Below are 17,768 nucleotides of genomic sequence, written 5' to 3'. Positions count from 1 at the left end.
GGACACAACCAGAGGCTCCCGTCACAGAGCTGATATGGATGACAAGCAAGCGCACAGTGTGGACGGCAGTGACTGCCGTCAGGGACACGGAGCAGGAGAGCCAGGTGGAGGGGACACTCCACAAGCATGGCGGTGTGGATACAACAGAGCCAGACTCACACTGTGAGAGGTTTGCTTTTGTAGCAATGTAGAGAACAGACACAGGGGAAGTTAACTCAGTTCATCTAGCAAAGATTCCTATCATGTCCCAGAAGCACAGTACCCTGCTCACAGAGGTGGGCCTCAGACCACCATCATAAAGGTTACTGTTCCTGGGGTCGAGAGTGGAGCTGAGGGCTTCTCTGATGGCCCAGTGGCTGGGGGTCCACCCTGCAACGCAGGGGATATGGATTGAATCCCAGGTCCCAGAAGATTCCACATACCACACACTGAGCCCGTGTGCCACAATTATTGAGCCTGCACCCTGAAACTACTGAAGTCCACACGCCCTAGGGCCCATGCTCTGCAACAAGAGAACCCACTGCAATGCCCACACACTGTAACTTGAGAATAGGTCCTACTCTCCACAACTAGAGAAAAGCCTGCATAGCGAGTGAAAAGACACAGTGAAGTCAAAATTAAATAAATATTGTTTTCAAAAAAAAAGAAGAAAAAAATGCAACTATCAAAAAAAAAAAAGAATAGAGCTGAACTAAATACCAGCGATTATGAGACCACAAGTAAAACACACCTACACACGTGTGTTAAGTATTGTTTTCTGAGTGTGTTAAATACGCAGAAATGGGTAATCTAAACAGCTATTAACTGGTTATCTCGAGGTGTTAAAAGTACTCAGAGGACTACAACTTCTTCTTTTATATCTGTGTGAGGTACATTTGCTACAATAAATATATTTTTTAAATATTCAATGAAAGAAATTATAAAAGCAGACGAGATCAAGTGGTTCAAAAACGAGATCACCTCTAGGAGAGAGACAAGAAACAAGACAGCAAAGGGGAGGGGAGAAAGCCAGAAACTTCACAACACACTGCTGTTGTTCAGGCGCTCGGTCAGGCCCAGCTCTTTGCGACCCCATGACTGCAGCAGGCCAGGCCTCGCTGTCCGTCACCAACCCTCAGAGCTTGCTCAAACACATGTCCATTGAGTCAGTGATGCCATCCAACCATCTCATCCTCTGTCATCCCCTCTCCCTCCCGCCTTCTATCTTTCCCAGACTCAGGGTCTTTTCCAATGAGTCAGGTCTTCGCATCAGGTGGCCAAAATATCAGAGCTTCAGCTTCAGCTGAATATTCCAATGAATATTCAGGACTGATTTCCTTTAGGATGGACTGGTTGGATCTCCTTGCAGTCCAAGGGACTCTCAAGAGTCTTCTCCAACACCACAGTTCAAAACCATCAATTCTTCAGCGCTCAGCTTTCTTTATGGTCCAACTCTCACATCCATACATGACTACTGGAAAAATCATAGCTTTGACTATATGGACTTTTGTCGGCAAAGTAATGTCTCTGCTTTTTAATGTGCTGTCTAGATTTGTCATAGCTTTTTTTCCAAGGAGCAAGTGTCTTTTATAATTTCATGGCTGCAGTCCCCATGTGCAGTGATTTTGAACCACAAGAAAATAAACTCTTTCACTGTTTCCACTGTTTCCCCATCTATATGCCATAAAGTGGTGGGACCAGATGCCATGATCTTAGTTTTTTGAATGTTGAGTTTTAAGCCAGCTTTTTCACTCTCCTCTTTCACAACGCGTTAGGAATCTAAAAAAGTAGGAAGTGGTGGAATGCCAAGCCAGGAAACAAAGTCGGACCTGCAGGTAGGAGTCAGGACACTGCAACATGTGGTCAGGAGTATAAAGTGGGCACAAACATCAGGAAAGAGGTGCCATTTTCCTGGCAACACAACACGGTCATCTGTGGGGAGGAGGGGCTGGGAGAGCTGCACACAGGAGAAGACACTGGAGAGACCTGAGTGAGCTTGAAGAGAAGCACCCAGCCGCTGTCAGACAGCAGTGCGGGTCCACTTGAGCCTGAGGCTGTCAATCTATGGAGAAAGCCAGCAGGCTCTCAGCTTCTCAGGTACAGGGAGGAATAATACAGTGCTGGCAGAGAGTATCACTGAGATGATGGGCCCTGAAAGCCAGGCTGGACATGACAGAGAAAACATGGCTGACGGGCCAAGATACAGAAAGAAAACCCCAGAAAGGCAGGACTTGTCTCTTTTACTGATACAACCCCAGAGTCAGAATCATGCCCAGTACAGAGCAATAAATAGTTACAGCAGATGCCCAGTAAAAACTCATTGCAAGAATGAACTAAAGAAAATAAGAGGTCCTAATAATGTTGATAAATGGCTAACTGGAATAACTGAAGAATTAAGTATGAAAAACAGAAGGCTTTGGTCAAAGTAGGAAAGAAAATATCTTCATTCTTGGCACCTTAGCAATAAGAACTTTTTGTTGTTGCCGTTCAGTCACTAAGTTGTGTCCAACTCTGCAACCCCATGGACTGCAGCATGCCAGGCTTCCCTGTCTTTCACTATCTCCTAGAGTTTGCTCAAACTCAGGTCCATTGAGTTGGTGATACCATCCAACCATCTCATCCTCCGCTGCCCTCTTGTCTTCCCGCCTTCCATCTTTCCCAGCATCAAGGTCTTTTCCAATGAGTTGGCTCTTCCCATCAGGTGATGGAAGTGTCAGACCTTTAGTTTCAGCCATCAGTCCTTCCAGTGAGTATTCAAGGTTGATTTCCTTTAGGATTGACTGGTGTGAGCTCCTTGCTATCCAAGGGACTCTCAAGAGTCCTCTCCAGCAGAACAACTCGAAAGCATCAATTTTTTGGCATTCAGGCTTCTTTACCGTGCAACTTCAAAGAGAACTCTATGAACTGCCTATAATTTGGTTAACACTCATTTATTAAGTTATCATCAAGAAAAGAGTTTCAAAGAACTACTGTCCTCATAACTTTTAATTCAGACTGGCCAAATCCCCGATTATTGTTTGGTGCAGTCAGGAAGCAGAAGGAAGGCATCCCAAGGCTTACTTGGGCTTGGCAAGATTCCCTCTTCCTCTTAATGAAAAGAGGCGGTGCTAGACACATAATATCCCACTTTTTGTTCAGTTATGACCCCATTCAACACTCACTGTGATATGATTGTAGATAAGCTGAGCCCATCCAAAGAGATCCGCTAGTCTATAAAACGCTGCCAGTTTACACCGCAGTAACTTCTCCCCTTTGTCATAGGCAATAGAATCAGACCCTCTCAGGTCATTCACAGGAGTCACCATACCAAGACCTAAAATATAAAAGGAAAAAAAAAATTCAAAGACTTAATGTTTCTTGTCAAATGTAACTCAAACAACAACAGTAGAGATACTAATCCTCCCACAATGGGTCATGAGGTAAGTCTTGAAAATGTTCAAGGCTGTTTTATAAAGGCTATGTTCCCCAAAATTAATACAGAAATTAGGGTAGAAATCAATAACAAAAAAGTAGCAAATTTGTGGGATGCAGTAAAGCAATACTTAGGAGGAAATTTACACTATTAAATATATAGATTAGAAGGGTTTTTTTTTTTAAATGATCTAGGTTTCTACCTTATAAAACTGCAAATTAACCTCAAAAAGAAAAAAGCAATAAAGATCAAGCAGATAGAAATCAAACAAAAACAGAGAAAAGCTGATTTAATCCTGAGAAGGTTAAAAAAATAACAAAGTGAAAAACGAAAGGAAATAAAACACATTTCCAGCCCAGACTCATCAACAAAATACAGCAAGGACAGAAATTACCAATATGAACAAGCAAGAGGGAATATCACTACATATGCTATTGACAATAAAGGGATAATATGAACATCTATGACAGCAAATTTTTAAACTTAGATGAAACAGACAAATTCCTTGAAAGACAAAATTTTTAAAGTTCACTCTGGAAGAAATAGACATACTGAACAGCCGTATTCATTAAGCTGAATTTGCAGAAAAAAACATTCCCCTAGGGAAAACTCTGGGCCTAGATGCCTGTGGTGTCAATTCTATTGCTCATTTAAGGAAGAAACAATATCAATTCTGTACAAATTCTTCCAGAGGATTCTACACAAATTCTTCCAGAACACTTCCCAACTCATTCTCTGACCCAACATTACCTTGATATCAAAACCACACAAAGACATTATAGTACATGATATTACAAAAGAAGAAATAGACCAATATCCCTCATGAACACAGACCAAATATACTCAACAAAATTTCAGCAAATAATCCAGCAACATATAAAAAGGATGTGACTTCTCAGAGTGGTGCAGTAGTTAAGAATCCACTGGACAATGCAGGAAGCACAAGAGACATGGGTTCAATTCCTGGGCTGGGAAGATTCCCCTGGAGTAGGAAATGGCAACCCACTCCAGTATTCTTGCCTGCGAAGTCCCATGGACAAAGGAGGCTGTTGAGCTACAGTTCATGGGGCCACAAAGAGTCAGACACAACTGAGCGCGCACACACACACACACACACACACACACACACACACACAAAAAGAGTAACACCTCATAACTTAGGGAGTTTATCCCAGGAAAGAAAGATTGGCTCAGTATTCATAAACCAATCAATATAATTGCCATGTTCAACTAAAATAGAAAAATGATGGAATCACTTTAACAGATGCAGAAAAAGCATTTTGCAAAATTCAACATTCATTCGGAATAAAATCTCTCAACAATTTAGGCATAGAAGGGAATAACCTTAATTTGATAAGGGACATATATAAAAAAACTACTAAAAATATCAAACAAAATGATGACAATGTTTACTCCTAAGATCAGGACAATGCAAGGATGTATGTATACTCTTGCACTCTTAATAAATACCATACTAGGGATTCTAACCAGTGCAATAAGGCAAGAATGAAGAAAATAAACAAAAACACACACTGGAAAAGAAGAAAAAGAAAGTATTTGACTGCATGATCATTCTTGGTCATGACATAATTATCTTTGTTATATACTGTCTGCTAAGTAGACTCAGTCATATCCAACTATTTGCGACCCTACAAACTGTAGCCTGCCAGGCTCCTCTGTCCATGGGATTCTCCAGGCAAGAATATTGGAATAGGTCGCCATGCCCTCCTCCAGGGGATCTTCCCTGTTATATACTGCTGATTTGATTTTAATTATGAACTGTCTCAAGCATACAGAAAAGTACAGAGAAAATAATCTGTGGAAACTGAAACGCAAAGTGAATAGCACAGGACTCTCAAAAGGGGAGGGGAGCGTGGGAGTGAGAAGAAGAGAAAACAGAAGAAAAAATTCAGATAAAAACGAGGAAGGAGAATTAAATAAGCTGCCATATTTTAGCACTTCACAAAAACAACAGAAGAGGGAGCCCTAGAGTCAGGATTCCTAAACCAGAGTCCTCCAGGAAAATTAATTCATGTAAAAATAAACAGAAAAATATGATCAAATACCACCCAAAAATTATTAAAATAAAAAGGAAGAAAATCACATTCCTACAGATAATGAAAGCACACAAGAAAGAAATGTCCACAAAACAAATGAAAACTATAACCTATTATTTCATAAAAAATAAAAGCATTAAAAATGAAAGTGAAAGTGTCAGTTGCTCAGTCCTGCCTCACTCTTTGCAACCCTTCAACGATAGCCCACCAGGCTCCTCTGTCAATGGGATTTCCCAGGCAAGAACACTGGAGTTGGGTTGCCATTCCCTTCTCCTGGGGATCTTTCCAACCCAGGGATCAAATCCAGGTCTCCTGCATTGCAAGCAGATTCTTTACCATCTGAGCCACTAGGGAAGGTATGAAAAAATTTTAATATAATTGGAAAAATTCAGAAATGAGGAATGAATGTTTTTCATATAAATGAAAAACACTTTTAAAAATAAATACTAAAAAGAAGCATAAAGGTGAGAAAGAAGAAAAACTTTTTAAATCATAAAGAAATGAAGAAAGTGATAAAAAAAAAAAGGACTTTAAAAAAAGTGACAGTTGAAGAAGACAAAGAAAATCCAACATGGGTGTACCAGGAAACAAAAGCAAGCGAACGGAACAAACACTAAAAACTAACTCAAGAAAACACTCTGAAAATAACAAAGATTTGGAAGGGAAAGGCACATTATCTGAGAAAACTGATCTAGAAGAATCAACACCAAGACATATTCTGGCAAAATTTCTGGACTCTAAAGAAAAAAACATTTATATAGTCAACCATCAAGGAAAGAAACCAAGTAACTTATTGGAAATACTGTCTTCAAATTCCAAGAAAATGGATTATGTATTTAAGATACATACAAAATATATACAAAATAGGAAATGTGAGCCAATGATTTTATACCAAACTAAATAAACAAAATTAACACTGACACATAAAGGCCACGAGGCAAGAACTCAGAAGTCCTTCCCACAGGTGTTTTCTGAGAAATTTACTCAGAAATAAAAGGAACTTCAGACAACCACACTGTCTCAGGGAACACTGATACAAGGACTGGTGGTGAGCATTCAATATATATATATTACAGGATTAAATTTCCGAGGTGGCACTAGTGGCCAAGAATCCGCCTGCCAACGCAGGAGACGTGGATTCAATTCCTGAATCGGGAAGATCCCCTGGAGCAGGAAATGGCAACCCACTCCAGTACTTCTTGCCAGGAAAATCCCATGGAAAGAAGAGCCTGGTGGGCTACAGTCCACTGGGTCGCAGAGAGTTGGACGTGACTGATCACACAGACTGATTGACAGGATTAAGTTGTCAACTGTTGACACTGAATGAATCGCAATAAGGGAAGACCATTACATGCAATGGTTACATGCTCTGACAACAGAGACTATAACTATTTTAAAATATGAAGAGAGAACATACTGGTATAGGACTGATACTGTATGTGGTATGTGGGAAAAACCAAATGAGTTATCATGTAATATTCAACATTTGTTTTCCTCCTGTCCTGGAGAACCAGAGTTCTTGAAAAAAAGGAAAACAAATGTCAGATAGAAAAGGTTAAATAAAAAAACCCTTAGACCTGACTTTTAACTGAAATTATGATTTCTATATCAGTTCAGTTCAGTTCAGTCACTCAGTGTCCAACCCTTTGCGAACCCATGAACCGCAGCACGCCAGGCCTCCCTGTCCATCACCAATCTCCTGGAGTCCACCCAAACCCATGTCCATTGAATCGGTGATGCCATCCAACCATCTCATCCTCTGTCATCCCCTTCTCCTCCTGCCCTCAATCTTTCCCAGCATCAGGGTCTTTTCCAATGAGTCAGCTCTTCACATCAAGTGGCCAAAGTATTGGAGTTTCAGCTTCAACATCAGTCCGTCCAATGAACACCCAGGACTGATCTCCTTTAGGATGGACTAGTTGGATCTCCTTGCAGTCCAAGGGACTCTCAAGAGTCTTCTCCAACACCACAGTTCAAAAGCATCAATTCTTCGGTGCTCAGCTTTCTTTATAGTCCAACTCTCACATCCATACATGACCACTGGAAAAACCATAGCCTTGACTAGACAGACCTTTGTTGGCAAAGTAATGTCTCTGCTTTTTAATGTGCTGTCTAGGTTGGTCATAACTTTCCTTCTAAGGAGTAAGCATCTTTTAATTTCATGGCTGCAGTCACCATCTACAGTGATTTTGGAGCACCAGAAAAAAATAAAGTCAGCCACTGTTTCCCCATCTATTTGCCATGAAGTGATGGGACCGGATGCCATGATCTTAGTTTTCTGAATGCTGAGCTTTAAGCCAACTTTTTCACTCTCCTCTTTCACTTTCATCAAGAGGCTCTTTAGTTCTTCTTCACTTTCTGCCATAAGGGTGGTGTCATCTGCATATCTGAGGTTATTGGTATTTCTCCTGGCAATCTTGATTCCAGCTTGTGCTTCTTCCAGCCCAGCATTTCTCATGATGTACTCTGCATGTAAGTTAAACAAGCAGGGTGACAATATACAGCCTTGACATACTCCTTTTCCTATTTGCAACCAGTTTTAACTGTTGCTTCCTGACCTGCATACAGATTTCTCAAGAGGCAGGTCAGGTGATCTGGTATTCCCATCTTTCAGAATTTTCCACAGTTTATTGTGATCCACACAGTCAAAGGCTTTGGCATAGTTAATAAAGCAGAAATAGATGTTTTTCTGGAACTCTCTTGCTTTTTTGATGATCCAGCGGATGTTGGCAATTTGATCTCTGGTTCCTCTGCCTTTTCTAAAACCAGCTTGAACATCTGGAAGTTCATGGTTCACGTACTGCTGAAGCCTGGCTTGGAGAATTTTAAGCATTACTTTACTAGCATGTGAGATGAGTGCAATTGTGTGGTAGTTTGAACATTCTTTGGCATTGCCTTTCTTCAGATTGGAATGAAAACTGACCTTTTCCAGTCCTGTGGCCACTGCTGAGTTTTCCAAATTTGCTGGCATACTGACTGTGGCACTTTCACGGCATCATCTTTCAGGATTTCTATATATTTATGATTATACTTACAATTCCAGTATATCAACATAGTATATAAATCACCAGGTGATCTATATTTCCTATCTTTGTGCACTAAAAAGGACTACAAAGAATGACTAACCAGTCAGTAGCAAAAAGCATTCCTAGCACTGAGACTAAAATTTCATTTTTCACAAAAAGAAATCAAGGTTTCTTAGAGAAATGGTTGACTCCAGATGTGGGGCAGGAAATGTAGACAATGAGCCTAGAACATCTCCCACAGGGGTCGGGTGGACGCTGTCAGAGATAACCGGCTCAGAATCTCTCCAATCAAAGGCTGCCGTATCAGAAAAGAGAACTGCAATGTTTTGAAACACACTGAATATATTTAAATCCATTCATCCAAAATACTACTAAAGAGACAATAGTTGGTTGCTTTAGAAGTATGACAGGAAACCAACCTCTCATTCTGAAAAGGGTTTTCCCAGTAGTTACATATGGATGAGAGAGCTGGACCATAAAGAAGGCTGAGCACCAAAGAATAGATGCTTTTGAACTGTGGTTGGAGAAGACTCTTGAGAGTCCCTTGGACTGCAAGGAGATCCAACCAGTCCACCCTAAAGGAGATCAGTCCTGAATTTTCACTGGAAGGACTGATGCTGAAGCTGAAACTCCAATACTCTGGCCACCTGATGTGAAGAATGGACTCACTGGAAAAGACCCTGATGCTGGGAAAGATTGAAGGCAGGAGGAGAAGGGGAAGACAGAGGATGAGATGGTTGGATGGCATCACCAACTCGATGGACATGAGTTTGAACAAGCTCCAGGAGATGGTGATGGACAGGGAAGCCTGGCGTGCTGCAGTCCATGGGGTTGCAAAGAGTTGGACACGACTGAGCGACTGAGCTGAACTCTTCCTATATGAACTGTATCATGGGGTAAGCAAAAGAGCTGAGAGGAAGCTTCACTTTATGTGCAGACTGAGCACTGATTTCCAATAGACTGCAGCAAGGAAGCTGCTCCGCTTCGCATGAAACCCTGACCAAGAAGCAGGTCACCTATGAACGGCTTAGCACCAAGTTCCCTGCAATCATGTGCTGAGTGACAGAATGAGGCAGCGCCCTTCCTGGTTACTTACCATTTCCCAGGGAGGTTTCTCTTTACAGAAGTACTCTAACTAGTAAATGCAGAAGAAGGAATGACAGAGTTAAAATATCACCATCTTGGAACTCTTGTTAAATTAACAGATCCAGGCACTGAGCATGCATGGCTGCTCCAACACAAGTGGCAACAAGCAGACATATGCACCTGCTGACAGAACTCAGTGACGTCTATCTGGTGGGCTCACCAAAGAACAGAATCCAAATATACCCAGGCTTCCAGACCCAGCTACCAATTTACCATAAATACAACAGACAAAAGGGACCTGTTAGCACCATGGAGATGGAGTCAGCAGAATCCAAGACTGCAGTGAACTCTACAGGTCAATGAATCCCATTTTCTTTAAAGGTGTCAGGAGAAAAAGATAGATAGAGGGGCCATTTGTAGCTTTAATAATGCTTACAAGACATTAAGTAAAACAGACAAACACTAAAGCATCGAGCGTAAGGATGGCCATTTGGGTGATAAAACTATAAAGAGAGCAAGGCAGCGACACCGTGCAACTCAAGATGGCAATTCCTTCTAAGAGGGCCAACAGGGCCAGGGCAAGCCTCTGATAAAACTTTAATTCTTAACCAAGGTATTGGTTATAAAGGAGTTCACCTTAGAACCATTCATAAAATATATATATTTTTGTCCTGCGCCATCTACCTATGCTATATTCCACAACAAAGGTTAACATTTGTATAAAAATTTTATATTTAAGAGACAAATTATTAGAAACAATTAAAACTAACTAGATTTTTTTTTCTTCCTTCTTTTTTTGGTGCAGCACTACTAAAATTTCCTTTATCTCTGATTAGAAGACAATATATGCTTTTCTGGTAAGCAGCCTGAGGTACCCTCTAAATGGTTTCCTATTCATTTGACCCAGAAAAACCCACAAAATCATGCAAATCAAGAGGTTCAAATCTTCATGTACTTTGAACAGTCATGAAACTGCCCCAGAAGTTAAGGGCATGCATATCCAAAAAATCCACAAAGTATATGAAGGATGTCCCTTTAAAGCAGCAGCATGCCATTCCGTCATCATAACAGTGATGGAACTGGTAGGCGTGAACAGGTCAAAGAGAGGGGTTAGATTCAGGGTCAGCGGCCCAGAAAGAGTGCTGAGTTTTTCCTGCACACACTCAAAACTGCAGGGAGTGATGCTGAGCTTAAGGGGCTCGATGCAGACTCTCTGGTCACTGAGCACAACTGAGTGAACAAAGCCCCCAGGACTTACAGAGTTTATGGTCGGATCAAGCCATGCATGAGTTCTCCCTGCCATACTGACATGATCCTTACTGAAAAAAAGAGTACACGGTTCTTAAACCGGAAGAGAAGGCTGCACAAAAGAAAAAGATACCCCAGAAGAACCTGAACAAACAAAAGCTTAGGGCCTGGGAATAAATGCCACAAAAAAAAATGCAAATAAAACAAAGAAAAAAAACACAATATGTGAGTAAATATATTAATTGTCCTTTATTATCCAATTCATATAAATATCACTAGACTCTATTAGAAATCCATGTGAAAACATGAAAACCTAATGACTATCATTTGACTTGAGGATGGAAGTATGAGTTAGTAAATTATATGTGATTCTTAACACTCTGTGGCTATCAATGATATTATCACTTGGGTGAAAGTCAATCAACTTCTAAGAATAGAAAACAGACAGGAAAGCAGCAAATGCACATGATCTGAGGGAAACCAAAACCTTCAGTCAGTGAGTCAGAGGCTGACTATCCAGCTCATCAGACTGATCCAAGCACAGCGCACAGCGTCTGCGAGGAGCTGACCTGCTAGGTGCCCCAGGCTCCGCCCGGCCAAGTTCACGTGCACAAACTCAACAGCCATAGCAAAGCGCCATCTCTGCACAACGAACCATTCTGTGCTCACATTCACCCACCCAGCATTTCCCTTCTGACTTTCTTCTGGAATTTCTCTGTTTCTCATTCATTTGCAAACAGCAGTGAAGAATGGTAAATAAGACAGGCTGGCTTGGCTGAAATAAGTTCAGGCAACATCAACATGCTTCTCCCCAAGCATTATTTCTGATTAGTTTTCTTCTCTTTAATTCACAAAGGGTCTGAGAAGCCACATATTGATAAAAAGTCATCTGCCTAAGAAATAACAGAGTCACTGGCTCATAACAAAAGGAGCCCTCTATAGTCTGGCTGGTGGCTCAGTCGGTAAAGACTGCGTGCAGGGCAGGAGACCCAGGTTCGATCCCTGGGTCGGAAAGATCCCTTGGAGAAGGAAATGGCAACCTACTCCAGTATTCTTGCCTGGAGAACTCCATGGACAGAGAAGTCCTGGTGGGCTACAGTCCATGGGGTCGCAAAAGAGTCAGACACAACTGAGCAACTAACAGAGAGTCAAGATTATAGCTAAAGTTCAATTTAAAAAGAAAAACAAAACTCAATTCCATGTGTTACACTATGTGTGCTCATCTATTTCACGTAACAGAGTTAGGAAATTCAACCTGGAAAACGGCACAGCATGTATACAGTCAGAAACTACTCACTCATGTTCAAGGCCGCCATTCCCCCCTGTGGAGCTGCCGGGTAGACATTGGGTACGTTTGTGGTCATGAAATCTGCAATCTGCTGCAATGCCAACAGGCCTGTGGGATTCTTCCCCTTCTTGAACTGTTCCTGTATCATTGACTCCAATTCTTCACAGAAAGCCTAATAAAAGGCAAATTAAAACAATGAGACACAAGGCAATGGTAACTATCACACAGACCAACTTTTGTTTGTTTGTTTTCATCCACTGCTGCAAAGGCAAATGGGTATTCTCATACATCACTACTTGGAACATAAATTAGTGTATTCTTTTTGGAAAGTCATTTAACATGGTAAAAGCTAAACAATCTGAATAAACATTCTACTCCTAGGAATCATTTCTAAAGAACTAATCAGAGATGTGCTCAAACATCTATTCGTAAGGATGTTCATTCCAGCATTACCAATAAAAGGGAAAAAAGTTAACAGTCTACATTTTAAACAGAAGAGAACTGATTAAATACACTCAGTCACCTTATAATGGAATTCCATGCACACATTCAACATGAAAGGCCAAAAAATTAAATGACACTAGGCACTGAGGACATATAGAGACCAGGAAAACACACACACACACACACACACACACACACACAAACTGCTTTGCCATCAAGGAACTTAAAACTTAGTAAGGGAAATGCAAAAAGAAAAAGTCCCTAGTACAAGGGACCGACCCTCTGTCTCAGCAGCATTCCGGATGACCCATATGTGCAATACAGGGCCGAGCTCAGCAATGACCAGGGAGCCTGGAAACAGCCACCTGAACCCCAGACCCTGCTCCCAGCAAGCAGTCACCAGCAACGACCTTGTCTGCTGGCTCGGTCCTGACTCCAGACGGTTCAGCAGCCACACTCCCCCCCTCTCAGCCCTCTGATGGCCTCTCCCCAGTGCCCATGTCATTCAGTTCACTGGGGCCTCCTATTTCCACCCTCACCCAAGCACGTGTTCTCCACACACCCTCTCCGAGCGTCCAGCTCACCCGCCCCTCAACCCCATCGCGGTCCTAAGACCTCATGGCGAGCCAGCATCGTCCCCCTCACTCAGCTGAGGCCCTTGGTTTAACACTCTAAGCACGACCTTGCTTACAGCTCTGCCTCCTTGCCATTTCATCTGGCAAAATCCCAGCCCCAGGTTAAGTTCAACTCTCCACCCTTTCTATTCCTGAGCACTGGCCCGAGTGCGTTCCCGGCTTCTCTTACCACCTCCCTCATCTCCTCCTCTTGCCTTCTCTAGACTGCTCCACATGCCCACTCTGAGCAGATGACTCCCCTGGTTACTCCATGCAGAACAGAGAATCCTGAAGGCAACTTCACAGGTTCCCTCTCACAGCTCCGAACTGCTGACAGCCACACCCACAGAGAGGGCCTTCACAACCCTGGCTGCAGCTCGTAACAATCCAAGCTCCTAAACCCCAAACACCAACACTGGATACACGTTACCCAGGGACCTCCGCACTTACCAGCCTCTTCTCTAGTGTCCTTCTCTTTCCGGATCCCACAGGGCGCGTGGGTCAGCAGCATTCTGACACTGACTGTGTTCTCAGCATCCCTGGTGCTCGGCACAGTGCCTGGCACACACCTGATGTTGAAAGTTTAGTTTCTTCACTCTCTCCTCAGTGATTTTCACCTAGTTACTTACTGCTTTTACACGGGAAAACTGCTGAAGCCAGGTCTAGATGTTGTCCTGATTCTTTTTTTCCCTCTCTCAGCTCTTCCTCCATGTCCATCAGCAAGTCCTACTTATCCTAGCCTACCTTCTAAATAAAACACAAAGGAGCCTATCTCTCTCCGCCTCCACCACCACTGCCCTGGCCGAGCCACCAGACCTCCTGTTTGAAGAGAGCTTCCTCTCTCGTCCTGTACGATGCTCTACCAGCCCAGAAGGACTTGGACTGAAGAGTGCCGTGCCCACCTGCAGCCCTCCAGTGACCCCCTGCTGTGCTCTGAAGGCAGACAGACTTGTGAGCTGAGCTTACAGGCCTCCTAGGGCCTGCGCCCTCCTCCCCTCCAGCCCCGCCGCACCGCCCCTCCCTCTTGCTTTCTGTGCCCAAACCACGTGGGCTGCCCTTCCACTCTCCAAGCTCACTCCTACCCTAGGAATTTCAAGTCTGCTGCTCCCTCAACCTGGAATGCTTCTCCCTCATCCCTGCAGGCTGGCTCCTTCCTGTCATTCAGAGTTCAAACTTCCTTCCTCAGAGAGGCCTGTTCTAACCACAGTCACACACAATCTAATCATCCAACTGTTTCCTGCACTGTGCTATGTTTGTTGTTTCTTAGTTATCTCCTTCAACTAGAATGTCAAGTCTGAGACTTGCTCCAGGTGCTTACACAGGTGTGACACATATGTCACAGTTCACCAAGGTGTTTACTTAAGACTTATGTACTTTATTATAAGCTACATTATTGAGGAATTATATACGAATAATAACAATAAAACACATAAGCTTTACATGCCTTGTTTATTGCTAAATGCCCAATTCCTTGCAGATAGAGATAATCAACATATAAAAAAAAACTCAATGAGTTATCTGCCAAGTGACACCTCAAATATCAAGGAAATAAAACAATGGATTAAAATGATAAAATGAGTGACACACACACACAAATGCAGCATCATCAACATGAGCAAACTATGAAAATGAAACGGAGCAGGACCCTATGGTCCTTGCCCCCCACCATGTCCTCTGCCTTTTGCCTGTGGAAAACTTTAGCCAAAGAATAAGTTTAATCAGAGAAGTGAGAAATGCAGAAACAAAGGAAAACAGTCAAAGGAGAGGAGACCAAAGATTAACTGTACCTAAAACAACCAAGATGATGCTAGTCAGACCACTGATGACCAATTTGAAGATGACTGTTAGAGATGACTGCACTGTTTCTGCATATAACCTTCCCCTCACTCTATAAAAGCTCTCATCCCCTGCTTGTGGGGGGGCAGTGCGGGGGTGGGAGGGGGACTCCAAAGGCAGGAGTCAGCCTTTGGACAGATGTCCACCACTCACCCCATCAGTTGCTGGCATCTGATATAAAGCAAACTTTCCTCTCCACCAACCTGGCCTGCTTATTGGCTTTTGAATGGCGAGCAGCCAGGCCCCCCAACGCATATGTTTTGGTAACGAAAACAGCACTACTTTACCTAAAGATGCAAATAGGAGACACTTGGTTGGGTGTGATTGTGGTTCACATGCCAACCATAATTAAAGGTAAAATCAATCAACAATCAGATACTGCTAAGGCCTATTAAATGCCTAGCACAAAGCTAGGTGTTTTGGAGGAAAGAGTAATTTTTAAATGGTCCCAATATATATACAGACTTCCTGGAAAAGCAGAGAGAGTATAAAAAGAAGAAATAAACATCTCCTATCTTTTATGATATTGAAGCTTTTTCATTTGTTTTGTCTGATGACTTGAACTAAACTCAACTCTTCAACAGCCATACCCATACATACACAAGGCACTTATTCCTGTGTTAAGGTAAACAGACTGTAAAAAACACAACAGAGCAAACAAGCTGAAGAAGTGGAAGCAGACAGAGGACCCAGGATCAAAGAAAAAGCTTCTCTTACGGGACTTTGCAGAATCATGGACACCCTCTTTTTTTGCTCCATCATGTTGAAGTCCTGGCGAAGGTCTGGTGCCATGTTCCTCTCTCTCAAGTATTCTGGATTGTTCTCATCCACTCTGTCGAAATACCTCTCTTTGTGAGGGGCTGTGGTCGGGGGTGGTGAGGTCACCACTGCAGCCCGAGTGTCACCATTCATCGCACAATCCTTCTAGGTTCCTAGAGAATCCAAACAAAAGAAAGTACTGTTTTTGTATACATGCCCAGCAGCATTTCATGATGAGCACATCAGCCTGATAAACACAGTCTCCAGCACGAGGATGCCCTAATCGATCCACCAGGCACAGCCATGATGGATGGTACTTCCTCGTGGCTTCTCAGGCACGTGGCTGGCCACCATCTCCCACCCTTCCACCAACCAAGGGCAGTTTTGTCCTTACCACTGTTCTTCAGCAGACAACAGAACAACCTAACAAAGCTACTATATCCTCTGACAAACTCTTTAGATATTAAAATTTTGACCCCAAGATAAAGTCACCACATTGTCCCACACAAACAAGATCTTCTAATAGTAGCACAGTTCATTTCCAGAGACATTTCATTCCTGACATTTTCCCCAAAAAGTACTGGTGGCGACTCTGCAAAGGATTTTCCACACAGGTCAGGGAAGCTGCTTATACATCTGTATTCACAGAAATGGGAAATGCTCACCAACACCACCTTCTCAATTCAAAGAACAGTAACATCAGGCTCTGAAAATGTCAATATGCCCTTGAGTTGGTGAGTAACCTGAAAAGATGCCCAAATGGCTTAAATTTAACAGTTTGCTAATATAGCTACTTACTATATTTATAAATATTACCATATATATATATATAGCTAGTTACTACTTACACTCTTTTTATTCCAATCTTTTATTTGAAATGCTGTTTGAATGCATAATTTAATATTCATCTTTTAACTACTAAACCTCTGAACAGCACCTTTACTAATCATACAGACAGTTCAATTTCTATTCTGCTTCTATAACCCACTGGCTCAGCAGTACAGAATCTCCCTGCCAATGCAGGAGATACTGGTTCAATCCCTGTGCCAGGAAGATCCCACATGCCGTGGAACAACTAAGCCTGTGCTCCACCAACTACTGAGCCAGTGGTCTGGAGCCTGGAAAGTGCAACTACTGAAGCCCATACGCCCTAGAGTCCACGCTCCCCAACAAGAGAGTAGCACCGGCAAGCCACAACTAGAGAAAGCCCATGCAGTAATGAAGACCTAGCCCAGCGAAAAATAAAAAAATTACAATTAAAAAAGAAGAGGCAGCAGAACCAGCATCCAGAACAGTTTTCAGCATATAGCAGGTGTGTAAATTAAAATTTCTGTATAAATTAAAAAGAAGGAAATAATCTCAGAACCCACAGGCAGAGTTTTAATGGAGAGTGAGCGAGCAACAGTTCCTCAAGCCACAAAGGCTAAGCAAAGTAGGGATTTAAAAAGGTAATTAAACCAGCAACTAAAACAGTGAACAGTGCCCCTTTCTTACACTATATAGAAAAATTCATTCCAAGTGGAACACAGATCTAAATGTAACAGCAAAAACTATAGAATTCTTACAAGAAAGGGAATAAATCCTTGAGACCCTGGGTTAGGCAGTCTTATATGACACCTAAACGAGAGCAACAAAATAAAGAAAGAAAAAAAACATAAACTGGCCTTCCTAAAAATTAAAACTATTTGTGCTTCAAAGGATACATAAAGTGAAAAGACAACCCATAAAATGGGGGAAAATTTACAAATCACGCATCTGAGAAAATATTTACATCCAGAATATACAACTTACTTACTTCAAAAACTTGAAAGTCATCAAGCAACCTCAATAGATGCCACAACGAACAGAACTGCCAGTTGAGCCTTAATTCCTGACCCACAAGATCATGAAATATGAACAATAAAGCAGTGATTTTAAGTTGCAAAGTCCTGGAACGGTTTGTTATGATGCAACAGATATCTAAAATAATGTTCGTGATAAGGGGAAGGAGAATGAAAGCAGCCAGAACTGCAAGCGAGA

General features: G+C 42.3%; 1 protein-coding gene across 9 annotated transcripts in view; it reads right to left on the bottom strand.

Moving 5' to 3' along the window:
- Positions 1-17,768, bottom strand: part of ADD1 (adducin 1) — an 89,777-nt gene that overhangs the window by 29,159 nt on the left and 42,850 nt on the right. For all 9 annotated transcript variants that reach the window (XM_020889841.2, XM_020889847.2, XM_070462560.1 and 6 more), the window contains exons 2-4: positions 15,708-15,922; positions 12,106-12,268; positions 3,141-3,292 (exon numbers count right to left, since the gene is read on the bottom strand). In XM_020889841.2, coding sequence (XP_020745500.1) covers positions 3,141-3,292; positions 12,106-12,268; positions 15,708-15,902 — 510 coding nt within the window. In that variant the 5' untranslated portion in view covers positions 15,903-15,922. The remainder of the gene's footprint in view (positions 1-3,140; positions 3,293-12,105; positions 12,269-15,707; positions 15,923-17,768) is intronic.

Source organism: Odocoileus virginianus, unplaced genomic scaffold (genome assembly GCF_023699985.2).
Source record: "Odocoileus virginianus isolate 20LAN1187 ecotype Illinois unplaced genomic scaffold, Ovbor_1.2 Unplaced_Scaffold_5, whole genome shotgun sequence".
Classification (NCBI taxonomy): domain Eukaryota; kingdom Metazoa; phylum Chordata; class Mammalia; order Artiodactyla; family Cervidae; genus Odocoileus; species Odocoileus virginianus.
Note: the sequence above shows the minus strand (reverse complement) of the source record. Positions and strands in the feature narration are given on the sequence as shown.